Raw genomic sequence first — 26727 nt, forward strand, 5'->3', positions numbered from 1 at the left:
GCACCCACAGCTCTTTTTTTTTGTTGCAGTGTTGTCTCCAGGCGAGAGATGCATATCTCTACAGAGGCAGAAGAACTCTTACAAAAGAGATGTGGGGGTGGAATGATCAGATGTTTGTTCTTTCTCTGCCCCCTTTAACCACTCAGCACCCTGAAGCCTGGGGAAAACGCTGCTCACTTCACTGGAGGGAGCCTTAACCTCAGCTTCAGACATCCGTTATGTGGCCAAAGGTGATTTCATTGAGGTGTGGGGCTTTGTCTTCCTGCCTTCAAAGAGGACCTAACACAATGGGGTTCTGAATCCTGCTGCTGCAGAGATAACACATTGTTTGTGCTCTACTGCAGCTAGAAGATAGCTTTCAGAGAAACAACACGTCTTTATTGTGCAGGTATGTTGCTTTATGCAGTATGACCGTATTCATTGGCAATAAGAAAAAGGAGAGAGCGAGCTTGTCGTCAGTGAACGGCTTTAGGAAGCAGAAAGCTGATTTATTAAGCTCTCTAGATTCTGGCTCATTTGTATTGGGTTTATCTGGTTTAGACGACCTTTGTGGTCTCTGAAGCTTCTTAGTGTTCCAGCTTCTCAAATTTGGAAAAAAACGTGCCTGTAGAGAAAAGTAAAGCCATTTCACTTTCCTGTCTGTAAAATAGGAATCCATCTGATCTATTTCTAAATGCATTAAAGGAATGATCTTTCTGTAACTCTGGTTCTTCATGAACCTGGCTAATCTATCAGCCTGTAATTCTTTTTAAAAAAGGGAGTAAATGCTAAAAGATATCATTAGAAGTCTAGTCTTTTTTTCCTCCCTGAGTTCCTTCAGTCTTCTACCTAGCAAAGCTGTCCCCTTTACAAACTGGTACGAAATGTGACATTTCAAGGAAGCTGTAATACTAGCTCCAGTACTGAATACGAAAACACTTATGTGTAGAAAGCTGAGAGCTAAAGTTAACCCTCAGAACATGGGTGACCACTTGGAAGGATGATCCGCTCATTTCTTCATGCAAGCCTCATACAAGAGGTCACAGTCCAGCTGCTGCAGGACCACGAGGGACCTCCTGGCTGGGAGAGCCCAGACCCGGCTGTGAACCTACCCAGCCGCTCTGCGCGGTTTCCTCACTAGTGGTGACCGACTGTACAATGGCAAGTTGGAGGGTGGTCACACCCAAATGGCATTTTCACATGGAATCAAGTGCAAGATTGCTTTTTATTTCCAAGAGAAACATTAACCACAGTACCAGGCTGTGTTGTGAACTGAGCCAGAGTACAGCTAGCAGCTACTGTTTAACATGTCTAGCCTTTACAGTCCAAAGTTTAAAACATTAACATTAATGGTAAACTTGAAGCTTTGATAATGAAAACATTTACCCCCCGGCTGAGTGGCTGTTCAGTTTTTCCTGGTTTTGGTTTTTTTCTGTCCTCTTAACTCTGGGCCCTGTTGGAGGTGTTAAGCGTGATGGTTGTTCATCTGGTGCTGTTCGAGTGCCATCTTCTGTCTCGTCCTGGTATGGCTACCCGAGGGCTCAAGAAAGAAAAGAGAAAGCTCTTAAACCCTGCTCTGGTTTCCTGTTTTGCCTCCGCGTGCGGAGCAGTTTTTGGGAAGAAACAACAGCGAGTGGGGACAGCTGGGTCTCCTATTGCTGCCAAACACTTCATGCTTTGAAACAGGGTATAGACACCCTAAACGGGGCTGTCCTCCACCACGCACAGACCGCCTTCCCCTCTCGCTTCGTGTGGCTGGGACTTTCTGCCATATCATCTGTGAGAAATGGGTAGCCAGGCCCGCAGCCGTGCTGAGCCCAGCTTAGCCTGTGGCCTGGAGGGGACAAAAAGGTACTGTGAGAAGCTCCACGGATTATGCCCAAGTTCTTGTTGAAAATATTCACTTCCTATTTATTTATTATTATTTATTTAGCTAATTATTGCACTTCGAACTCTTCAGGAGATCCTGGGGGGAGTGGGGAGAAGGGGAAGCGGAGCTCAAAGCATTCTCCTCTCTCAGCTGTTAAACACAAAACAAGTTGGGGCTTATGTACGTAGCCTGTGTTTTTCCCCCTCTCTCGCGCTTTTTGAGCAAGCTTGCAATTGTTCCAGGAAAACAGAAGAATGGGAAAGCTTTTGCTTTAGTTATTTGATCTAGAAACAGAGGGCTTTAGGATTTTGCTCCTCTTGCAAACCCACAGTAGTTGCTCAATGTTTTAATTAATCTAATGCTAGCAGGGTGTGCGCAGCATGGCCTTGAAACCCTGGGTCCCAGTAAGGTGCTGTGCTTTGCTTTTGAGACATGGCAATGTGAGGAAGAGGTAAAATGAAGGATAAAGTAATTGCTCTAGAAGAGCAGATTTACTTTGTCTCTTCCTCATACTGCTTGGAGAGCAAGTCCTGGGTCTGAGGATGTTAACAATAGTAGAAAAGTAATTTGAATTTTATATACTTTAGCGTATAAGTGTAGGTAGCATTCTTCTTCTTTTTTATTCCCACTGAATTTGTGATCTTTCTCCTCGTGTTCAGACTTTACACAAGCGAGTTTGACCCCTGCAGAGCACACAACTTGCCTTACGTTAGGAAGCTGGGAAGGCAGTATTAATGTTCAGCTCAGAGAGCATCTCGGTTTGCTTTGTTTTGGACCTGGAACATTGGTCTCCACTGTTGGCTGCTTCAGTAGAAAATACACCTTTTCTGCCCTGGGAGGAAGGAATGAATGGCTCCTGGTTAAAGCAGTTTCCTCAAGCATTCTCTGGATAATGCCAATCTCCCTGTGGAACTCAGTGTTCTGAAAACAGCTCCTATCTCTGTACTTACGCAGTTCTGCCACATTATCTGTCAGCCAATTCCTTCTGCCCTTTACAGAGAAGGGAAGAAGGCCTGCCGATGGATCCAAACTCTACAATAGCCCAATGGCAGTTTCATTGGATCTTCTTCCACTGCCAGGGTCTGTTGAAGTACCTTGAGCGACACAGAGAACAAAGTTGAAAACCTTGTCTTTCTCTCCTCAAGGGTTTGTTTAACTTCTTGCTATTTCTAGTATAAACAAACTCTTAGCACAGATTGCGAACTGGGAGCAGTCACAGATTTTTACAGGTGCTTGAAGGCTGAGAAGAGATTGCCTATTTTTTTTTCTCTTTATAGCCAAGCATTCCATCATAGACTGTACAGTAACATTTAAAACGTATTTATTTATATTCCTGATTGCTTAGTATATGTCAAAGTTGGCCACGTTTCCTATGCACGGTTTCACCAAAACCTTCATATAGCTAAGAAAGATGTAAGATGTGTCCCACATAGCTCATAGAGTAGAAAGAATGAACATCACCCTGCGGCTGGTCACAACAGAGAGCCTCTACAGGCAATCATCTAAGCTCCACAGTTTGGTTAGGTTTTATGTTTCTTGTGCTAGTTAACTGGTAGGAGGCAATTCCACCTGGATGAGTAGGTCTCCATACCACTGCCTCTCTTGGTTCTTTTATCTGCCGTATCAGAGCTGTAGGCAGACACCAACATGGTACCTGGGTGAGTTCTGACATACCGGAGAAAAACAGGAGCCTGGGGATCAAACCTGTGTGGAGGACCACACTGCTGCACAGCATTTCAAACATGTCGCGCCTGTTGTTTTAAGCTGAGTGTTACCAAGGAACTTCAGAATGAACTTTAGGCTTTCTTCTAATCAAGTACTTTAAGAAAAAGATAAAATATTCATAATTTCTGTTGCATTTAAAAGAGAGAAAACAAAAAACCCCAAAGCTTAACAGTGCATAGGTGAGCGAACTTGGTCACAGGCCATTAATTTCCCTTAAGGAAAAATGGGAGTGATGCTCACACAGAAGCCTGGGAAATATTTATAGACTGACCACCACATGAATTTAAGGCAGGCACCTGAACTGTTAGAAGCTGGTTGAGATGTTTCGCTACACTGTCTTTGCCCCTAGAAGTATGTGTGGAAGTTTGCAGCGTTCAGAGATGGATTTGCATGCATACATTAAGACAGGAGAAACCCCACTTACACAGCATTACATGAAGCTGCAGTGGAGGATTCATGTCGTTGGTCTCGCTAGGAACAGGCTTTGCCTCTGGCTTCAGGAGAGACCGTGGGAAGCAACAAGAGAAGGAAGCAATGAAAGAGGGAACATATTTGCATAGTTTCAAGGCACAGACAAGTTTCTGGCGCAAGTCAGGCTTGGTCAAACCTCTGCCACGCGTCCACAGGCAGCATGTTGCATTTCTGGATATTGCGGCCACCCCCAGATCTCTCCTCCCCAGAGGGTCTGGGCCCTGGGCTTTTCCCAGCAGGCCGGGGTAGGGGTTTCCTCACGGAGCGATGAACCACTGTGGCCTCAAGCCAGCCATGAGGGCAAAGCTGGCTCCCACGTCTTTTCTGGGAACAGCAAGGGAGGAAAATCCAATTTACTGGGGTCAGGCGTATTTGAAAGCAAACACCAGGTACGTGAATGGCGAGAGATGTGCTGTCGAAGGGTGCGTGTCCTCAGGGCGAACCAAACCGGGTAAACCTTGTGTCCGTCCTCCTCGCCGCTTGGCCCGCTGTGCTTCCCAGAGCCAGCGTGCCCGGGGAGGGTGGCCGGCCTGACGAGGGGGGCTGAGAACGGAGGCAAAGAGGAGGCCGCTTGGGGCTCGCAGTTTATTTTTTTAAAAAAGCGTCCGTATTATTAGTAAATTGTTATCGATAACCTTTTCCCAGAAGATTCTACGGTTACAAAGTCGACCCTCGCTGCCGAGCACCCTGAGAGCCGAGCTGCTCCCCCGCCCCGCCTGTGCCGGTGCGGGAAGGCGACGCCTCCCCCCCCATATTTAGTAGGGGCGCCCCGTTTGGCTCCATTCCGACGCCGCACCTGGCGCCCTTAGTCAAGATGGCCTCCCTGACGCCGCCGCCTCGCCATGTTTGGTAGGGTCACGCCGCTTCCCCGCCTTCAGAACGGCGCGGAGGGTGCCCTTAGCCAAGATGTCGGCGCAGCCTCGCCGGGGGAGGGCGGGGCGTGCTGGCGCCGCCATCTTGCTTGCGGGCAGCCCGGTACCGCTGAGCTGGCCTTGCCGGGCGCGCGGGGCCTGCCGGGAGAGAGCGGCGCGGAGCGGCGCGGGCAGGTGGGCGCGGAGGGGCCCCGCGGGTCCCCGTCCCCTGCGGCCGGGCTTGGGGACGGCGGGCGGCGGTGGGTCCCGTGGCGGGGCTGGCGGGTCGGCGGCGTCTCCTCTGAGGGGGGCCTGGGGGGCGAGTGGCGTCCCCTGCGGGTCCCCGCTGTGGGGATCGGCAGCGTCCCGCGGAGCAGCGCGGGGGCCCCGCGGCCTCCCCTGGAGCTTTGCCCGGGCGGGGGCCCGGCGGTGTCCCCCGGGGCGGAGCAGGGGTGAGCCGTGTCCGCGGTGCCGTGCGGGGGTCAGCAGTGCCACCCGCGGCGGCGCAGGGAGCGGGGCCGCGCTTGGCCCTGTGGCGGTGCGGGGGTCGGGGGCGTAGGGGTCGGAGTGGCCCCTGTGGCTTCGCTGGCCATCTCTGGTGGCCATCTCTGGTGGCCATCTCTGGTGGCCATCTCTGGTGGCCTCTGTGTGCTTCCTGGGGGAGGGCTGGGGACGCGTGGTGTCGCCTATAGCTGTGCCGAGCGCAGCCGCGGGGGGATCCGTGCCGTCCCCTATAGCGCTGCTCGGAAGCAGCGGCGTTGCCTATAGCTTTGCTGGAGGGAGCGGGTCAGCAGCGCCCCGCGGCAGATCCCATGCGGAGACGGGAATGCTACCGCGGCTCATCTGCCGGGGCTTTGGGAGGGTCCGTCCTCCCCTGGACGGGGGCCCTGGGACCTCCCCACCGCCGGGACGGGCCCTGGGGGTTGCTGGGGGACTGGGGCCGGAGGGCCCTGCGCTGGTGGGGGGCTGGCAGATGGGGCAGGCACCCAGCACTAAACCGGCCCTACGCAGCCTTCCCTGGGGTGGGGACGCCTCTCCTCCTGCTCTCCCGACCCCAAAGCGGGGCCACAGCCCCTGCCAAACCCAGCTGGGCAACCGGGAGTGATGCTGGGCTGCACTTGGAGGGACATGGAGTAAATTTGCACTGCAGTCACACTGCATACCTGAGGTGGCAGGTGTTTATCTTGCTGTTCTGGTGTGCGGGATCTTTTACAGAGAGGCTCAGTTCTGCCTTTTACCCTGACAGACCCATTTGTGGTGGGGATGTGTTGCTGAACCCTTCTGTTTGTCTGCCCAGAGGTGGGGGGTGGAAATCCAGGGCAATGCCCATGAGCTTGATTTACATCCTTAATAGCACAGACAAAGAAAAAGGCAAGGAGTTTTGGAGGTTTGTAGGAAAATGTTACATCAAAACTTTTCCTCCTTTGGAGGAGGTGATGCTTCTGATTTCTCATGCCTATGGCCCTCCTGAATCTCCCACCTGCAGTGAGGACCAGCAATAAGGTAATCCTGGAGCATCTGCAGCCGCAGGTGAACCTCTGAGTTTCCTCGGCTGGACCAGGTCATAGCGCTGCTGCTCTTGGCTCTGTGAGTTGCTGCCAGTGCTGTGTGGTGTTTGTGGGCTGGATTCGACAAGTGAGTTTTTCGGTAGGCTTGTCCTTCCTTTTCTCAGAGACATCAAAGGTAATGATGGCCTGGGAGCTCTTCCTCACATTGTACTCTGAAGAGTTTAGTAATACAGCGAGTGACTTCTCTGGTGCGTTGGGCATGTCCCTCATTGAATAGCATGTCTTTTGTGAAGTCTGCTGGACTCTCAATTCCTCCCTCACTGTGAGTGGGACACGGTGCCATGCACAGAGGGTGTCTAAAATCACCAAAGACCTTTTTTGACTTTTTTGTCATGTACTTCTTTCCATCTGTAAGCAGGGCAGGCTGGCAAGCAGATGACATTTGTGCTGAGTGTTTTGGTCTCAGACTTGGCCTCCTTTTCTCTCCCCCCAAGGTTTCAGCCGAAGGCTTCAGGATGTGTTGCAAATCTGACCTGTTTACTGACATGAGTCAGGCAGGATTGCCTTGAGGCCAGCCTGAGGCTGACTGGGGATTGGGATATTAAATGTGGATCACAAGAGAAAAAACTTGCATTCTGGCTTTGATGTCAGATTTTCCTGTTTCTTCTTTGGATTTGGTGGGGTTTTAATTGTCTGGGATGTTGATGAGAGCACTGGACAGAAGAGATTAATGTAGTCACATGGTTCATTTGATAATGGGATTAACTCATTATAACGTATTGGCTTTGTCCTGCAATATCTTCTGCCTACCTGTAGTTGATCTGCTGACCTCTTCTGCAGGACTGCTGTCCAAACAGGTGAGCACTGTCTGAACGCGTGTTGCTTATATCCTTTCAGAGCTTCTGCAGTCCCATGGCGACGTACCTGGAGTTCATTCAGCAAAATGAGGAGCGTGACGGAGTGCGTTTCAGCTGGAACGTGTGGCCCTCCAGCAGGCTGGAGGCCACGAGGATGGTTGTCCCCCTGGCCTGTCTTCTGACCCCACTGAAGGAGCGTCTTGACCTGCCACCCGTGCAGTATGAACCTGTGCTTTGTAGCAGGCCGACTTGCAAAGCGGTGCTCAACCCACTCTGGTATGAATGTCTTGGCTGGGGATGTTAAGAGAGGCTGGATAGTACCTAGTTTTTATCTGAACTTCACTACTTCCTTATTCCCCTTTTTCTCTGCCCGGTGCCTGGCAGCCTCTTTCATTTAGATGTAGTGGGTTTGTTAAAATCCATGTGTGCCTAATGAGATACATTGAACGCCAGCCCGTTACTAGAGCTGCCAGAAACAGAGGAGAGAGCAGTGCCTTTGGGGACTCTATTAAGGCAGAGGTGATATGGAAATGGCCAGTCCTCTTACCATCCCAGAGAATTTTGTGGTGAATGATGAAACTTAAAATAAAGATGCCGATTATACCAGTATTGTCCCCTGGGCTGTGACGTTCACTTGGTTTCCTGCTTCCTACACATCCTACTGCTTGTAGGTCAGTTCCAGTATGAACATCAAGGTTTTCTTTGAAGTTTTGCTGAGAATTTAAGAGGAATAATCTTGGTCCCAAAATCATATGATCATCATGTGATGATCATACATACTCGGAGCATAGCATTAGGCTGAGAAAAAGCAGGGAAGGCCAGTAAGAGGAAGTAAGAAGAGATCAAGCCCATGAAATAAGAATATGGCCAGGATTTACTGCACCAGCAGTTACAGGATGTCGTAACGGGCTGAGGAGAGTAAACTGTTTGGGGCAGGGAACAGCCTGTTTGTTCAGTGTTTGCGCAGGATCTGGGTGAACGGCTCCTGCTGCTCTGTAACTGGAGTACTTGAGTGCTACAGCTGTACAAACAATAAGGTGACTGAGATAAGCCCAGGTATAGTGGAAGAATGATTAGACCCAAGTCTTTGCCCAAGGCTAAGCTCTGGAGAGCTGTCAGTGGTCTGTCATTCTGACAAGCCTGGAAGTGGCAGGGCTGGATGAGTTAATGGACTTTCTGGCAATAGAACAAGAGTTTGAATCCCTAAAACTCTTGTTGTTCAAGTTGGAGTGTCTGATATTCTGTTTCTTCCTCAGTGCTGTGAACCAGCATAGATAATTGTGAAGCTGTGAAGCTGTGCTGTAAAATCGCTTCTATAGTTATACTAACGCCTCATCTTTCCCTTGCAGCCAAGTTGACTATCGGGCCAAGCTCTGGGCTTGTAACTTCTGTTTTCAGAGAAATCAGGTAAGATGGAAAAAGCATCAGCCCTTCCATCTTTTCAGTGAACATTTTATTGATGGCCTCCCTTCTACATTCCTTCCCGTGGCCTTTTTCTCTTGCTGAACCCAGGCCAGAGTACTTGTTAATGGGTCTGCTTTACCTGACGTCTTGTCTATTTTCAGTTCAGTTTTGCCAGTGATTTTACCAGCCTGCAGGGCATAGGAAGGAGATAAAAAATGCTATTTTCTCTCATATGTTTCCAGTGTGTTTTTTGCACTTGACGTTTACTGTTCTTGCCGAGTATGATATTCATTAGGTTTGAGTAGACTTTTGCCATCAGAAACTCTCGCATGGCTAAATGAATTTCAACTAACGCATAGTCGCTGCTTTAGTCCTAGCTTTTATTTAGACTGGATTGAGCAGCTGTCTGTACTGCTGGCCACTTGTCTGTGCTTAGGAGAACAGCAGTATGGGTCTCTTGTCATGAATTAGTCAGGTTGGTGCAGTGGCAGTAAATAAAGAGTTGAATAACCACACAGTGAACAAGGCAGCCTCTGTACTGCAGAGGAGGGCCCTACGTTTCTGTCCTGCAACTTCCTTGTCCTAATTTTTTGTTCTCTTTTTCAGTTCCCTCCAGCATATGCAGGCATATCTGAAGTCAATCAACCAGCAGAGCTTATGCCTCAGTTTTCAACAATTGAATATATAGTCCAGGTAAATGAATCATAGGCAAGTTTGAAGCCTCCAGAATTGTCTTGTTTGTGACAGATTATGTATGTGTTAGATTTACTTAAGATAATGCAAATAAATAACTTTTCTGCAAGGTGCTTACGATAGGGCTCATTTTATTCCTTGGCTGGAGGCATTATAAAGTGTCACCTGGCATATGCACACCCTTAGTAAATCTATCTCTTTCTGCATTAGCGAGGTCCGCAGACGCCATTGATCTTCCTGTATGTTGTCGACACGTGCTTAGAAGAGGAGGACTTGCAGGCGCTGAAGGAGTCCCTGCAGATGTCCCTAAGTCTGCTGCCTGCCGATGCTCTGGTGGGGCTTATCACTTTTGGCAGAATGGTCCAGGTTCACGAGCTGAGCTGTGAAGGGATTTCCAAGAGCTACGTGTTTAGGGGCACAAAGGACCTGACAGCTAAGCAAATACAGGTATGTTCTGCCATCTCTTAGGCCAGTGGGTTGTTCCTGTTAGCTCTGTTGACACCACTGCTGCTCTTTCAAGCTCTGGGCTCTCAGGGAGGAAGGAGGGTTCAGTGCGCTTAACTGTTAGCCTGTTTCCCTCTCAATATCCGTCCTGTCTTTTTGCCTTTGTAAATTCCTTGGAAGCTTGTCCAAAATAGAGTTTGTTTGTGTATCTCACATAATGAACCCATTGATCCATTCCTAATGGGAGTTCAAAGATTAATAATTTCACAGGTTTTAATGTATTTAATGCTACAGTATTGCAGGCCTCAGGGTGTATTGCTTGACAGCAAATAATATGTTTAGTGTGTGAATAGTACATCTTCTCTGCCTCCTCTGTACTGTTCTCTAGGATATGCTTGGGCTTTCAAGGCCAGCTGTCCCCATTCAACAGGGAAGACCTCTTCAAACTCCAGAGCAACCTGTTATTTCAAGCAGGTAAGCTGTACCAGCACAGCAGAAGAGCAGGGCAGATGTTTTATGCCCCTTTGGGGTCACGCTTCTAAACCTGGGTTTCCCAAGAGGAGTCGTCGTAAGAAGATTTAAATGATATTGTCTTGTCACAGTTATTTCCCTACATCAAGTGATACGTATGGATAGGATTTACTAGAGCTGCAGGCAATGTGTTAGACTTCTATAGTATCTTGGTTTTGCAGTTGCAAGAACATGATTGCCATCCAGGCTAGATTTCTACTTGAAAAACAGAGAGTAGCTGTCTTCAGAAAGCATATTGCTCAGGAGTTGTTTGGAGCAAGGGCCTGTCTTTTTGATTGACCAGCCAGCCAACGAGGGGTCTGGTCTATGCATAACAATCCTACATACCACCTCCTACCCCCTGACCCAGCAAGTCCAAAAAATGATTGACAAGCAAGCAGTGACCCCTGAACAGTAAAGATGCATTTGCCTCTGTTGAATATAGTTTTCCCTTTCTCAGCTCCTCTTTTTCAGTGGCAGCTCTTGTGCGTTTTGGTAGACTAAATCACCATTGAAGTTCTTTCCTATGCTTTATGTGACTTTGCCTTCTTGTCAGTTCCTGATGTCTTGCTTTGACCAAATTTTTTATTTTGCACAGGCCTATTATCTTGGAAAGTTTGGATGTAAGAAGGGAACACGCCATGTGACTTTTTGCTTCTGATAACTATCTCAGTGCAATTTATGTGTGCCAGGAACAAAGAGGCATTTTCTTCTCTAAACTGAAAGGACTTATAAGGAGGAAAACATTTTATTTGAATTTTTGCAGGTTTCTGCAGCCAGTACATAAGATTGACATGAATTTAACAGATCTGCTTGGAGAACTGCAAAGGGACCCATGGCCAGTGACCCAGGGAAAGAGGCCTTTACGTTCCACTGGAGTAGCTCTTTCCATTGCTGTCGGCTTATTGGAGGTACTCTTAGTGCTGTTGTTTGAGACGAGCCGGTCAAAGTAGGCACCTGGCAGTCTTTGCCGAGACATGTGCAGGTGTCAGTCCAGCTTGGGCTGCAGGGGTGCCATTTGTCTCTACTGACATTTGACATGAATTAGCACCAAGTGGTATAGGGTGGCCTGGGAGTTTACATCTAAATGGTAAAATATGCAGGTGTTTCAAGGTCTCTGATTCTTCTGCGGATCGCCATGTGGAGGTGATATTATGCACTGGGTTTATCTAAGGGTTGTCTAAGACATAAGTAAAAAGAACAGAAACTTCTTGTTTCCTGTTACGAAGACAGGAAGCTTGACCTAGCTCGAGTCTAAACTTAAGAATGCTGTAACTGTCAGGAAACGCATCGCTATTTATCAAGGCAGCCTCTAGCAGAGACAGGTCCCTAATGACATTGCAGAAACATTCAGATGCATCTCTAAAGAAAGCCTTGTTGCCATTTAATCAGTCTCTCCCTTTTTTTCCCCCCTTTTTTTTTTCCCCACTGTCTCTCTGATATAAGTCTTTATTTTTATTTCAGGGCACATTTCCAAACACAGGGGCCAGAATAATGCTGTTTACAGGTGGGCCACCAACACAAGGACCAGGTATGGTGGTAGGAGATGAACTGAAAACACCCATCCGTTCTTGGCACGACATAGAGAAGGACAACGCAAGGTTCATGAAGAAGGCCACTAAGGTAGGTGCTAGTGCCTGCTGGGTGTCTTTAAAAACAAAAACTGCATATTGTGTCAGAACACTAAATGGAGCGAAAGGACATACACTGCTACATACACTGCTATGTTGACAGCTGTCCAGTGTCCTTCCCCAGGGAACAAACATATCCCATTCTCTCGATGTGGGAACAGTATGTCCAGATATTTGCATAGTAGTCCTTGAAGTGCCTGAGCCTTTTGTGTATGTTAAATTGTGAGAATGGTCAAGGGAAGGGTAAAAAAGACTTCCTCCTAGTTACTTCTCCAGCACAGTCTTGTGCCTTCTCAGAGAAAGAAGTATTTCAGTGTTGTTTCTTAGCTGATGGTGGGTGGAGAGTTTGTTCATCAACATCATCGTTTCTCCTTCTGAGGAGGAAAAACCTGTGTTCCAAGAATTGGTCACTTCCAGAAAGCCTCCGTTGTCTTCCTGGCATATGAAACAACAGTTAAAATAGTTAAAATGTCAGTCATGAAATGTCCCTGTCAGCTTAGAGGAAGCAGTCTGACACCTGTTCTCTTAACTATCACCCGGAACCTTTGGGTTTCCACTAGGTTATCACAGACAAAGATCCCGTGCAGTTCATGCACTCTCTGTATTTGCACCATGCAACTCAAGCTTATCCAAGTGCAAACATCCTAGAGAGAAGTGTGCTCCAGCAGAGTAGTAGGAGTAAGCAGCTATTTTCTTACTACAGCACTGGTAATTGCTTCATTTGTACCTTGTGTTTCACGTATTGGCCTCAGCTGGAGAGCAGAAGAAAAATTGCCCATTGCAGCACCCTAAACATCATGTATGTTTTCCCCAGCACTATGAGACTCTGGCTAATCGCACTGCAGCCAACGGGCATTGCATCGACATCTATGCCTGCGCCCTGGATCAGACTGGACTGCTAGAGATGAAATGTTGTGCAAACCTCACCGGGTATGTTCGTAGCAGGAGAGCACAAAGTTGGCACCTGGTTTGTGTTTTCTTTTTTGGAGTGGGAGAACAGTTCAGAAAGCAGTTAAGTTTGCTGTCAGGGCAAAAGGGTGAGATTTTTATTGTTCTATTCTAAACTGTGATTTGAATTTGCCAGGAATTACATGGCAAACCTCCTGTGATCCCAGTCCACATTTCTGAAGTCTCAAAGCAGCATGTGAATTAGCACTGCTGGTAGAAAACTCCATGTCCTGCTTTGAGAAAGGTATTCTAAAGCATGGTGCAACATGTCTTCTGCCTCCTTGGGAGATAGCAAGTGTCCTTTCCAGAACTGATGGGATAGAGATGCCGTGCTCTGTGGTGTGTGCATGACTGAAGTCCCATCAGAAAAGCAGAGCTTTGGGTATGGTCGGTAGAAGCTTTCCTTGTGTGGGCCAGATTTTCTTTGCTTAACAGCTCACTTGGACTTTCTCCAAGGATTCTTGGCTTCCCTGGGTCTAGTTTTAAGTGATGTCTCTAAGAGGTAAATGTCCGTGTTCTATATTGATGAAAACCTTGTGGTCTCTGTGAGGAAGGCTGTGTGCTAAACTGGGCCTTTTAGGTACTCATCATGTCTTTTATTGGCCATTTTAAATCTGCTGCGTCTAGGGACCAAAGAAAGGTTTGGGCACATGCAAGGTGTTTGTAAATAATCACGTAATCCTCAGTAAGCAGAAGAGAGATTGTTTGACCCTTTGGTTGTGTTACTAAGCCCCATCTGATCAGGCCTGGGTTTACCAAGGCAGTCAGGGGAGGCGCAGCACAGACCCATGCACCCGTCCTTGTGCTGCAGCGGTGCAGCCATCCTGTCTGTAGTGTGGGTGGTTCCAGCCGTGCGCCCAGCCCTGCTCAGGGGAAGCAGGCTGAGCAAAGCTCTTTTCTGGGTTGAGATGTTTCTAACGTGAGCGTTTTTAAGGCAGCTAGAAATATAGTTGAGAAAGCAAGCTGGCAAAGATGGAGCATTAACTTCTCTGGCTTTGGAGGAGGCACCCGTGAATCTGCGTTCCCTGATGTGAATTCTACCTATGCAAAGGCATGCTTTAAAACAGTTTCTTCATGTGTTTGCATGCATGAGAATTGGAGGAATGTATCCTTTGTGCTTTACTTCTAGTTCCCAGTTGCTTCAGTTCCCTTGTGTATTGTTTTTTCTTTCCCAGAGGACACATGGTGATGGGAGACTCCTTCAACACTTCTCTCTTCAAGCAGACCTTCCAGCGGGTATTTAACAAAGGGTTCAACGGGGAATTTCGAATGGCTTTTGGTGCAAGTTTGGACGTGAAGGTGAGAGATGAGTTTCATTGGATGACGTTAACTAGGAAATACAAGTGCTGTTCATTCAAAAGTCAATTAAGTATCTGGGGTGTAGAAAATTCGACATGTTTGAGGTCAGCCATAGTGCCTGTTTTGGGAGAAGCACTGTAGTGGAGTGAGTGGAGGGATTTTTGTTTGAAAGCTTATTACATTTGTGTTTTGTTTTGTTTTTAGAAAAGGCAGCTGAGCTCAGCCTCTTCTCAGCAAGGAACGTTTCGTACTCTTTTGTGGCCACTATAAATACGTCTTCATTATTAAAACGTGACTATGTAGATTCTCTTACGTTCTCTAATTGCAGCACTAGGTGATCTGGGAAAGTACTCAAGAGATACTTTCCCTGACAGCCATGTGTATGCATCATCTGATCAAAGCTGATTTAGTCTGTGTGTATTCTATTTGACTGACTTGATCTAAAAAAAAAAAAACCAAACCACAACTTTTTTTACCTTGTTCTAGACCTCTAGGGAGCTGAAGATTGCAGGAGCTATTGGACCATGCATATCCCTGAATGCTAAAGGGCCGTGTGTCTCTGAAAACGTAAGTTTCTGACGTGGAAAAGTCTTTAATAAAGAAGTAAATAAACAGTGCAAAGTTTCTGTCTAGACTTACAGCTCAGCTAGAATGTCAGAGTTTTCAAGGAGAAGAACAATTTGGAAACACCCCTAGGAAAAGACAGTCTTTCCTAGACTAAATTCTTGTCCCATAAGGCTTTCTTGTAACTATGTCCTCCAGTAACTTCATTCGCACCCAAAACATAGGAAATCTAGAAGGCCTGCTGTAACTTGTACCTCTGATCAGGATTTAACGTAAGCTTGCCTTACGTGCTGCTACAGACAAATATGCTGCTTTCTTTTCAATTCTATGCAGGAACTTGGAATTGGAGGAACATCTCAATGGAAAATTTGTAGTCTGGATCCCAGCACAACTCTGGCCATTTACTTTGAAGTGGTAAATCAGGTCAGTCCTGGCTTTGCTTTTTTTTGTCGTCTTTTTTACACACCAAAGTATTTGTTTATAACAGGGCCAGGAAATGCAATGACATCCCCTGTGCTGCAGATGGATGGTTGCAAAGCAACCAAGTGTTTGTGCCAAAGAAATAGCCTCAGAGGTTGTTTTCATATGCATAAATTGCCTAATATTTTTGTTCTCTACAAAACCTGCATTCTTCCCTTATTTTCTTCCTATGGTATTTATTTAACAAAGAACAAATTGTCTTTTTGCCAGTAGGTGCTGTGGAGAATAAAAGTATAAATACCTTCAAATTCTTGGAGAATTGGTCCTTCAAGTTGTAATAACTTGATGGCTTAGAAACAGCTTTTGGCTGAGGAAGTTTCTGAGCACGTGGCAGCTAGAAGCTAGGGAGAGCACCCCAAAGAAATTCTATTCCATGTGTGTCTCTCTTTGTCTTGTCTGCTGTGTGGGCTTGATACTGTTGGGAACAGGATGGTGGGCTCGCAGGACCTTAGCTTAGACCTTGTACTGCCGTTCTTATGTTCATTGCTATAGAGATGATAAGTTGCAGTTGTCCTTTAAGGGACAACCTGATGAAGTGTCGGGCACAATATTAAACGGGCCCAGCAATGCTTGACTCTGAAGGCTGCTGGAAAACACAACACTATCAGATATGTCTCTCTTCTCTGGTCCATCTCCAGCTTGTACTTATTTTATGATTGCTTAAATAATGCCCTGGAGTTCTCTGTAGTGCACAGAGTTATGGAAAAGCTACCCCGTTTTGAAGGCTTAACCTTGTTTCATTTGTAGCACAACGCACCAATACCGCAGGGAGGCAGAGGGGCCGTGCAGTTTGTCACTCAGTATCAGCACTCCAGTACGCAGAAACGCATTCGCGTCACCACCATAGCCAGAAAGTGAGTATCTCGTGCCAGTTCTTTGGCAGAATGGCAGAAACTTAGGCCACAGTGGGTGCTGGAATTTTGATAGCTTTTTTTTGCATGCATTGGCTGCAGAGTATTTCGCAGAGGGAGGCTGAATCTGGTTTGGGTTTTGCTGAAGGTGAATTGCACGTAGCACTAACACTTTACTAACCCTATAGCTGGGCAGATGCACAGACTCAACTCCAGCATATAGAAGCTGCGTTTGACCAGGAAGCAGCTGCCGTGCTGATGGCACGACTGGGAGTGTACAGAGCTGAATCTGAGGAGGGACCTGATGTTCTGCGATGGCTGGACAGACAGCTGATCAGACTGGTAAGACCAACAGACTGCAGCTGGGTGCATTCTTGATTTTAGTAAAAACGGTCTCTGGAAATGAAAACACTGTTCTTTTTCCAGATTGACTAGCTTCGTTTGTGCTCTGGTCATGGTCACATAGTTGTAGTATGCGATAGCTCAGAAGCCAGTATGATCAGGGCAGGTAAACATCCTATCATGCTGAAAGGGTTAAACCTGAGATTAAAGAAGTGATAGTGAAACACAGAACAATGCAAGTGGGAAGAGACCTCTGGAGGTCTCTAGTTCAACCTTCCTGCTCAAAGTAGGGCCAGCTTTGAAGTTAGAGCAGGTTGCTCCAGGTCTTGTTCGGTTGAATTTTGAAGATCTCTTGCTTCTCTTGACAGCCTGTTCCAATGTTTGATCACAGTCACTGTGATTTTTTTATTTTTTTTTTTCCTCCTTTTCTCCCCCTCACCCCTGTCAGAATTTCCATTTCTCCAGCTACCCACCAGGTAGCTGTAGATAGTGATATGCTTCCCTGATCGCATTCTTCACCAGGCTGAACAAAGTCAGCTTCTTCAGCCTCTCTTTCTACATGAGGTGCTCCAGCCCCTGACCAGCTTGGCAGCCTCTGCTGAACTCACTCCAGTATATCCATGTCGGTCTTTGACTGGGGAGCCCCAAACTGGACACAGCACTCAGATGTGGGCTGACTGGTGCCAAGCTCAGGGTAGTAATCACTTCCGCAACTTCGTCCTGTCTCTTTCTATGAATTTTACAAGCCTGAATTGCCTAAATTGGTTCTGGCTTTGTCCAAACATCCATGTGGAGTTGATACTAACAGGTATGGCACATCAGACACTGAAAAAACAGGGCCAGTATCAAATAAAGGTTTGAGCACCAAAACACACACGGGCATGCTGCATGCTGAAATGATTACGGAGTAATTTATAGTTAAATTGCTAAACTCATTGATGCTGCTTGTTTTCAGTGAAGCAGTTGGTGAAATGCCAGGCTGCTGCTGCTCTAGAAGGAAGCAAAGTTGCTGCAGAAGTGTTTCATACTATACAAAGCAGCTTAGGTATAACATAGTATCCCTGACTTAATGGAAAAAATTGGGCAGTACTAGAAGCACTACTTCTTTCCTTCTTAGATAATTTCAAATCTAGATTTAATATATATTAAAAAAAATAGATAAATAGATTGAATCATCATTCTCATTCTAGTAAGATGCAGAAACCCCTGACATAAAAAAAAAAAAATAAATTTTATGTTACTTGTTATTGTCACTTTCATGTCTTGGTTGCTGTGTTTAAAAACAGCCAAAAGAACACGCTTCCAAAAAAAAAGTGTTAATTCTAAAAAAAAAAAAAAAAAGAGAGAAAAAAAAAGAGAGAGATAACCAAAGTATCCATTTTTGCTTCCAACAGTGTCAGAAATTTGGACAATACAACAAAGATGATCCCAACTCCTTCAGATTGTCAGAATCATTTTCTTTGTATCCCCAGGTAAGCACATCACTTCCCACAGCCGTGGGAAAAGCGTGCAAGGGTGAGTGAGAGTGATGATAAAACATCTTGTGCCATTTATCAAATTCAAGAGGGGAAGAACAGATGCTTTTTTTAAATTGGTGGGCTGGTCCTGTGGTTCAGTCCTGCAAATGACCGATAAGGGAAGAACTCTGAGGATTTAATAAGGGGTAGACTTCTTTTCAAAAAACTTGCTGTTCAGAAAGATTGGACTTGGGTGCAGAAGTTTTGGCAACTTGCTGACGTTTCTCTTCTCACTCATCTTTCTGGTGCAGTTCATGTTCCATCTGCGACGCTCCCCATTCCTGCAGGTCTTCAATAACAGTCCAGATGAATCTTCTTATTACCGTCACCACTTTGCTAGGCAAGATCTGACCCAGTCTCTCATTATGATCCAGCCCATCCTTTATGCTTACTCTTTCCATGGACCTCCTGAGGTGAGTCCCTGTTTAACAGAAAGAGGTGGATCAATCCAAAATAATGAGTATTTTGTCAGAGTAACACTATTTCAGCAAAAAGGCCCCTATATATTTTTTTTTAATCAGGGTAATTATTAAAGGATGAGATGGGGCAATGTAAAATATGAATTGTGTTCTCAGTAAGCTTACAGCTTTGATTAAAAAAAAAAAAAAAAAGCAGAACCAAAATGACCAAAAAACACCCCAAAAACCAACCTCCCCTCCCTGCCAAGCCACAGCCCCCGCCCCCCAGCATCCGGTGAACATTGCGGCTGTCAGTATCACTTTTGCTTCTCTGCCAGAGGCTGCCATCTCCACTGCGTAAGTCGGCAAGCCTCAGCCCTTCCAGGTCATAATCTCCCACCAGCTGCTTGTTTTCAGTTGTTTATGCAGCAGTGTTTAACTATGTGCAAGTATTCAGTGGACAGACACGGATTCCCTTATACTGACAGCTTCCTTGAAAGGGGTGTGTCTGGCAGGAAGGAAACGCAGGAGCTGCTGGAGTAACAGTTTGAAACCTTCTTGGCAGCATTTGCCAGAGTTCAGATGTTATTCCGTATTATTCTTGAGATACTTTTGTTCCAGATCATTTCAAATCAAACTTGGATAGCCATAGAAATTGCTCTCTCGCATCCTGCGCTTCATACAGTAGCTGATAACCTGCCGCTCCGTTCAGCGGTGCTGCAGGAGGCTGACCGCGCTCTGCAAGGTGTCCACGTGGACTGAGCAGCCGTTGGTGGAGTCGCGTCTATACGGGCAGGGCTGAGCAAGCTGTTCGGCTAGCCATGAAGGTTAATACAGCTCTGGGGGCTTAGCGGTACCTGACTTTCTTCTTTGTTTTCCCCAGCCAGTGCTTTTGGACAGCAGCAGTATTCTTCCTGACAGAATCCTACTGATGGATACTTTCTTCCAGATTGTTATCTACCTTGGTGAGGTACGGTGAAATATGTTCTCTTTCTCTGTTTGCACTTCCTCCCTCCTGCCGTGCATGCAGACAGTATCACTGTTCGTATAAAAAAGGCTGCTGGCAAAGCCCACACCAGTATAATGACATCATATACATGCTGCCAGTTGTAATACAATTACCACACAGGCCAACTTAAAAAAAATTCCTACTGGAGTCGCTAAGGATGTGTTCTGCACTGAGGAATAGCTGTCATGTTAGCTTGGTAATGAACATGGTCCCTTGCCATGCGTGGAAGAGGACAGAGAAACTTGAAACTAAGCAGGGCAGAGAGCTGCAGTTTGATTTTCAGATACGTGACGTACTTGGTTGCTGGGTTTTGACACTTAAATAATGCTGCTCTTAAAGAAATCAGTTACAAATTTTTCCGGTTTTTGCTTTTAAATATTGGACATTTTTTACAGTTGTTCCTATATTCCTTCCATCATGACTGAGGTAAGTGCTTAGGCACTGGCCGCTTCTGAACATCCAGATTTATACCGATATTCAAAGCCTTGGCTTTCCAGTGCCTCTTCAGTATGCAGACCTGTATGTCTGTATTTCGGTCCTGTCAGGTTTTGTAAGGGAGCGGTATGCTACTGTAGCTGCAGAATGGAAACGTCTCACACCCTAAAGTAGTTACGGGGTAAGGGATGAAGAGGAAGCTGGCTTTCTGCTTTTTTCTCTGGAAATCTCGCTGTTCTTTGATGCCTTTTTCCCCCTCGTATCCTTTATAGTCTTGCTTGGGGAGTGGCCCTCATCCAATTTCTTCTACCTAAACAGGGCATCAGATTGGAGTAGTTTAAATAAACCCATCTTAGTTTATGGTCAGATATTCCTATTGAAAATATTTTGGGAGGCATTTAAACTCTTCCCTTTGTTTTTCAACTAAGCTACTTCATTTGACGACTGCTATTAGAGTGCTCGAAGTTTGGCGTGATAGTTTGCGGCAGCTCCGTTATTAGATCCTGACTTCACCCCATGTAGGATTTGTTCCCTTTGAGAAGTGAGCAGGGATACCCGATTGATGTGAACAGGAGTTGAACGCTTGAGTCAACAATGACAATAAATCTTCCAGAGTTAACTTAAACAGTTTCTACCTACTGTTGCAGTAAAATTCGGACAAAGGAAGAGCCAAGCGTGTGATCTGCGCAGGTACAGAGCAATTGTTAGGTACCGTAAGGTAATGGCTGCTTCATTTAAGACCAAGTCAAGATTCAAAATGTCAGTGATTTATAAATGCTTTGTGTTTTCTATGTTGGCGCAGGCTGAAACATAAAGGCTTGAAGATCACTTTCAACAAATTGCTCTTGCACTGCACAAACTGCTACCAGCTCCTGTTTCGAGTGCCTGTTATTAAATTCAGGAACAGACAGAAACTAAATAATGTTATTGCCAGAGTAGTGAAAGCGTGCATTTGCCCTGTGCTCTGTAAGCAGAAGTACATGTAATGTTCTGCTGCCTTAAGACGTGCAGGTTAACAAGTGGAGGTTTGCAGAGATCTCTACTATTTTTTCATTTCCTCCCTGTCCCATCAATAGACTATTGCACAGTGGCAGAAAGCTGGTTACCAAGACATGCCTGAATATGAAAACTTCAAGCACCTACTGCAAGCCCCGCTGGATGACGCCCAGGAAATCTTGCAGACTAGATTCCCAATGCCGCGTTACGTCCACACTGAACATGGGGGCAGTCAGGTAAGGAGGTTTATCGAGGAACGCTTTCTGTTGTTGAATAGAGCAAATACCTGTCTGTTTCTGTTTTACTGAAAGGATGGTTCTGTAAGTTAAATACAGTGATAATTTAGCTCTTCAAAGTACAGAGCTTGAGTATTTTCTCATGAGTTCTTACTACAACATTGTCTTTTAATAAGTCAGTCACTCGCTTGATATGCTTTTGAAATCTGAGGATGGAAAAAACCCTGAAAAAGTCAGCTTAATTATCATTTTATTCCCCAAACAGTTGGGAGAGAAATTATTTGGCTACGTATCTAAATTTACCCAAGATGGGGAGTGCAGTTAGCTTGCTAGGACAGTAAGTTACGCTGAATGATTGACCATCTGCTCCCTTAGTCTCAGATGCCGAGTAAGGATATAAAATAGTTCCTGGTTTTCCTCTTCCTGGAATTGCAGTTGTGCAGTGCTTGTCTGTGTCTGGCTTGTTTGTAGCAGTGAAGAGGCAGGAACTGATGCTCCAAAACAAAAATTCAGTATTAATTTCTGATGCGACAGTGTTAATGCTGGTTCTCCGCTGACCTCTTTTCTGAAGAGCAGACGGGCACGCAACTGCGCTGGCAACGTGCCCGTGTCGCCTGGAGCCAGAGCTGCTCTGCCAGGCGAGCACCCCTTGCTGTAGCAGAGCACTCCGTGCCCCTTGGAGAGGGTTGGGAGATGTTTTCCTTTTCCAAATGGAGGTGCCCACAGAGTACTGCCACCACCTCGTTGTAAACTTAACTCCAAAGTAATAGCAGGGAAGGGAGCGCAACCAGCATGAATTCCTGCTCTCATTTTGAGAGGACAGGAAGATGCCCAGAGCTTTTAACTTGATTCCCCCCTCTCCCTCCCCCAAGGTTTCTTCCTCAGCCTCGTTCTGTTGTACGGTTCCTGAATATTGTTTCTTGCAAAGCAATTTGTAAAATTATAAGCCATTCAAGCAATACTGTTGTCTCTGCCCTGTGGGAGTCACAGTGGAGTCATAGTATCCTTTATCTTTGCAGAACACATGACCATTCAAAGTAAGCAGATGCTTGCTTTTAAGTCCAGCAAAAAATTGTGGAGCAGGGCTGTTTCTGGACTTGAAACCTGTTTAAGTTAAACTCATACCTTGCTTGCAAAAGCAGAGGAACATCACTAGTCATGTATCTAAGGCGGTAAGAAGTCTTGAGGGAGCAGACAGGTCTGTCATTTTACAAAGCTACTTCTCTAATGTTTTGTCTTAATAGGCCCGGTTCCTCTTGTCTAAAGTGAACCCTTCTCAGACCCACAATAACCTCTATGCGTGGGGACAGGTAAGCAATGGAAGAGCTGCTAGTGTTTGGGATTACTGTAAAATGTACATTTACATATTTGTCTATGCAGTAGCCATCCTGTTTCAACATATGGCCACAAACGGTGAGCAGGTTACGTTTGTCCTCTATTTCTTACTTAAGAGCGTTTTTGCAGACATTTTTTTTGTGACTGGATTTGAAAATCTTACAGCGCTTTGCAGTGCAAGGAAACGAGCTTATTTCTATGTACGAAAGGATCTGATAATGGAATTAACCAGCTGGGACTGCAATAATTGTAGCATTTTAAAAGACACAACTGATTCATTGGACTTGCCTCTAAAGCTTAGGCAGGTTAGATTTTTATTCAACCTGCTGATTCAAGTCCGTGGTTGTTGGTAAGATGAACAGTACTGGTGGGGAGCACTAGATGATCAGAATACAGTTACAGAATACTGGATGACTGAACTCGTGTTGCTGTTCTTGTACTGAATCCCCCCACATTTTCAGCAAAATCCAGTTGACTTTGGGGCTATTTCTCAATGGATCCAAGGAATGGCTGTCCAAATAGAGGTGCTGCCACGAGAGCTCAGTACCTCAGCAGCTTGATGGCCAGAGATGAGTGGTCTCCACAAGGAGACCCTTGAGCTCCCTGCTTTGCCCCTTTGAGCTCCCTTCCTGTATCCCAGCTGCACGTGGGGCACAGGCAGACCAGGAGGATTTTCTGTGGTGGCTGCTACTGAAGGAAGCAGCTGATTTGATGTAGAATATGCTCTTAGAGGTTTCAGATGACCTGATGTAGAAATTTATCATCTTCACCCTTCCCTACAAGTATGATTTAAAACTCTTAGGTCACGGTGTACTTAGTATTCTGGAAAAAGTAACTAGCATATGGATACATATAGATCTAATTTATGTGAGACTACTAGACTTTTATATCCTCTTTCTTTACCTTGTTTGTGTAGAGCTTTGGGCAGCAAAATTCCTAATGCTTTAGAAAAAAGAGACTTTCTTTTTTCCAGTAGTTCAGATTGCGCTAGAGGATAGTGTCAGTGCTGTTGCCAAAGAGTAGCATCTTTCCACTAGATCTGTCCTTTGCAGGAAAAAAAGGTGGTTGATTCAGCAGGCAGTTAGTTCAGAGTGCTGACATCTGATTTGCTTTCAGTTAGTCCCCAGTGTTAACAACGCTATTTTGGGCTCGTTATTTCTTTTTCTGCAGGAATCGGGCGCTCCAATCTTGACAGATGATGTTAGTCTCCAGGTATTCATGGACCATCTAAAAAAGTTGGCAGTTTCAAGTGCATCATGACTTTGATCTAACCGAGAAGAACAGAAGAGGTACATAGATCATGCTGATGACAGAAGTGGAGCAATTTATTTACATTTCCTTCTCTCTCTTTTAGACTAAGGTTTTTAAGTATGACATGAAATAAATATTCAGGGAGAGTTTTGTACTTGGCCCTTCTAGATATTAATTTATTTGTATTCCCTTTTGTCTATATTCTGTTTACTCTACATTTTTCATACATTGTAATTGGAGCTAAAGGCTGTTTTAGCCCATATAGATTTTAACAGTCTTTATCTTAATTTTTAATGTTGTATGTTCTTAAAAGGTGTCTTTTAGCAACCAGGGACTGTATTAATGAAAAATAAAACTGGGTAAGAGCATTACTGTTTCGTGCTATCCCTAATTCAGCTGTATGCGCAATGGCCTTGACCTTCCTGCTTTTCATTTTTCTCTTCTTTTCTTCCTCTCTTTTCTTCCTCTCTTTTCTTCCTCTCTTTTCATTTCACCGTGACGCAGGGCCTGAACGCCAGCCCCTCCCTTCTCTCACTTGAGCACAGCATTACTAGGCTTGAGAACTGACGGGAAAACCGGCGCTGCGGCCGTTGCTAACCCGGTCCCGGCGATCCGCGTCGCCTCACGCCCCCTCCGCCGCGTCAGTCGCCGAGCTCCCGCCCAAGCTCGGCTCTCGGCCGCTGCCGTGCCACCCGCTGGCCCCGGCTCCTGCCGGGCTCCTCGCACCGCAGCCGGGCGCGGTGCTCTCCGGCAGGAGCGCAGCCTCGCCGCTCCCGCCGCCATCTTCCGGCGGCTCCCGCCCCGCAGCCGGGGCGCATGCGCGCCCCCGCGCGCTCCCCCGCCCTGCCTACCGCCCGATTGGCGGCGGGGCCCGACCAATGAGCGCGGGCCTTGCTGGGGGGCGATGCGGGCGGCGGTGTGGAACGCGCGGGCGGCGCTGCTGTACTCGTTGGGCGGCTGGACCATGCTGGGGGCCATGCTCCACTACCGCTCCCGCGGCGGCGGCGGCGGCGAGAGCGACGGCGCGCCCGGTACGGGCTAACGCGGCCCCGAGTCCGCGGACGCCGCCGGGGGTCACCTGGGCGGAGCCTGGTGGCGGCGGCGGCTGCGTGACGTGGCGGAGGGCGGGCCTGGGCGAGCGGGGCTTGGCTGAGGGAGAGCCTGGGGGCGGGGCTACGCCGCGGAGCGGGGCGGGGCTTGCCCGGGGGCGGGGCTTGGGCAGCCTCCAGGGCCCGGGGGACCGGCGGGGTACCCCCAGCCCCGGGCCCGGCGGCTCCCGCGGCCGAGGAGGGCAGCGCCGGGTCCTGCCTGCGCTGAGCCGCCCTGGCAGCCGGCCTGCCGGCCTCTCGGGGCTCTCGGAGCCGTGCGGCTGCTGGGTGCCGGGGCTCTGCGTGGGAGGGGTGAGCCGGGGCGGGCTCCCGCTGCCTCGGTGTGCGCCCGGAGCCTGCTGGCAGCCCGAGGGGGTTCGCCCTGAAGGAAGAGAAGTCCTGTGTTGATGGGAAAAGCGTGTGCTTTATCTCTCGTGACAAGAACAGGGTCCAGACCCTTTCCAACTCGTTGCTTTTATTTGCAGCGTGGGAATGGTTCAAAGCTGCACTGGGGGGGATTTAGACTGGACATTAGGAAGCATTTCTTTACCGAGAGGGTGGTCAAACACTGGAACAGGCTTCCTAGAGAGGTGGTCGATGCCCCAGGCCTGCTGGTGTTTAAGAGGCATTTGGATGATGTGCTTCATGACGTGCTTTAACTTTTGGTCAGCCCTGAAGTGGTCAGGCAGTTGGACTAGATGATTGTTGTAGGTCTCTTTCAACTGAAATTATTCTATTCTATTCTATTCTATTCTATTCTATTCTATTCTATTCTATTCTCTCTCTGTGTTCCTCTTTCTCTTCCTTAATAAGCCTCTTGCTTATTAAGGTGTAGGAATGTGGAGCAAGCTGTACTGTGGGTAACCTGGAAGCCAGTTGTTATTGCTGCTTCTGTAGTACTGATACTAGTTCAGTACCAGTGCAGCAACCTAACTTACCCTAGTAAATCACTTTTTCTGTCTACACAGTCACTAGATCTTTGCTGTCTGTTTCTTAGAAGACCAAATTGCCTATGTGGATGCTGTTTCACTATTATGAAGGGATAAAACCTTTTTATTGCTGTGCCTTTTTTTTCTTCCCCTTTACTCCCCCCCTATTCCTTAGAGAATGAAAGTGATCCTCAGGCAAAGCAAGGACCCCACAAGGAAGTATACACTAGAGAAACAGCTTTAGGATTCCGAGTGACAACGGTAATAACATACAAGGACGTTCAACCTCCTATTACTCGACTGCTCAGGCGTGTGAAATCATTCTTCTGTTCTGATGACAGCCCTCCTTCTGAAAACTGAGTGGTCCAGAAGCTCAGGACTTTGTGCTGGAGCTGGCTTGTCCGAGAAAGTCATCCTGGCGCCTGGCACCAGACCGTTGGTGGAAAACTTTCTCTTGCATTGCTGAAATGACAGCTGTGTCTCTGACTTGACTTCGCAGAACTCGCACGCCTCCTCGTCTGCTCGGATTGCTGCTGTTCTTTGCACGTGTACTCAAATTATTAAACGCGGACTGGGTCGTGAGACGTTAACGAATCTGCGTGCTGCCTGCTGTCCCGTGCCTGGCCGTTGCGGCCTTGCTGTGAAGCTGCTTTCCGAGCTGGCGTGCGGGACGTACCCGGCTTCTCCGCCATCCCCTCCTCAATGGGTCACCTCCATCACGGAGACTTTAAGAACAACTAGTAAACGGGAAGGATCGTAGTTTAATCTTTGGGGTATGAGAGTTGTTAATTGTCCTTCAAATAAAAGCTTACAGGAGACGAATTACAAGTGCAGAAATACTACTGTAAGCTGAAGACTTACTAAGTTTTCTGCTCCAGGCCCTTGTTTCTATAGGGGTTTCCCTGATCCTTATACGTGCTGCCTCCCCTTGTAGGGTACTGCCCGCCAGCTGCTGTGGCTGCAGCTAACTTTCGTTCTATAGGGTTTTCCCTTATGAACGTCACCTCCCTTCACAGGAAGCTGCTCCTCGCCACTGTTTTCTATAGGTTTTTCCCCCAGCCTCTCTCGCTGCTGACCCTCGTTGCTATAGGGGCTCCCTGGAGCCA

At 47.0% G+C, this 26727-nt stretch overlaps 1 protein-coding gene across 7 annotated transcripts; it reads left to right on the forward strand.

Moving 5' to 3' along the window:
* Positions 1-336: 336 nt before the first annotated feature.
* On the forward strand, positions 337-25930 carry SEC23B (SEC23 homolog B, COPII coat complex component). 7 transcript variants are annotated; one of them, XM_082307896.1, is made up of 21 exons: positions 337-388; positions 7302-7537; positions 8611-8668; positions 9272-9358; positions 9569-9805; positions 10191-10276; positions 11079-11223; positions 11777-11935; positions 12758-12873; positions 14067-14190; positions 14677-14757; positions 15088-15177; positions 15982-16088; positions 16274-16427; positions 17822-17899; positions 18196-18357; positions 19226-19312; positions 20863-21018; positions 22263-22328; positions 23524-23642; positions 25797-25930. In XM_082307896.1, exons 2-20 carry the CDS (start codon positions 7317-7319, stop codon positions 23611-23613), a joined length of 2304 nt encoding a protein of 767 aa, XP_082164022.1. In that variant the 5' UTR covers positions 337-388; positions 7302-7316; the 3' UTR covers positions 23614-23642; positions 25797-25930. The 7 variants fall into 7 exon arrangements, 6 of the variants coding, with proteins under 6 accessions (XP_082164022.1, XP_082164020.1, XP_082164021.1 ...); XM_082307894.1 differs by lacking the exon at positions 337-388 and adding an exon at positions 5022-5091; XM_082307897.1 differs by lacking the exon at positions 337-388 and adding an exon at positions 5135-5156.
* Positions 25931-26727: the final 797 nt, after the last annotated feature.

Source organism: Platalea leucorodia (genome assembly GCF_965183815.1).
Source record: "Platalea leucorodia genome assembly, chromosome: 3".
In the NCBI taxonomy this organism is placed as follows: Eukaryota; Metazoa; Chordata; class Aves; order Pelecaniformes; family Threskiornithidae; genus Platalea; species Platalea leucorodia.

Coding starts and splice junctions, on each gene's coding strand:
- SEC23B (XM_082307896.1), top strand. CDS start 7,317: ATGGCGACGTACCTGGAGTTCATTCAGCAAAATGAGGAGCGTGACGGA. Junction 10,277..11,078: donor CAACCTGTTATTTCAAGCAG/GTAAGCTGTACC, acceptor GAATTTTTGCAG/GTTTCTGCAGCCAGTACATA. Junction 15,178..15,981: donor ACTTTGAAGTGGTAAATCAG/GTCAGTCCTGGC, acceptor TTTCATTTGTAG/CACAACGCACCAATACCGCA.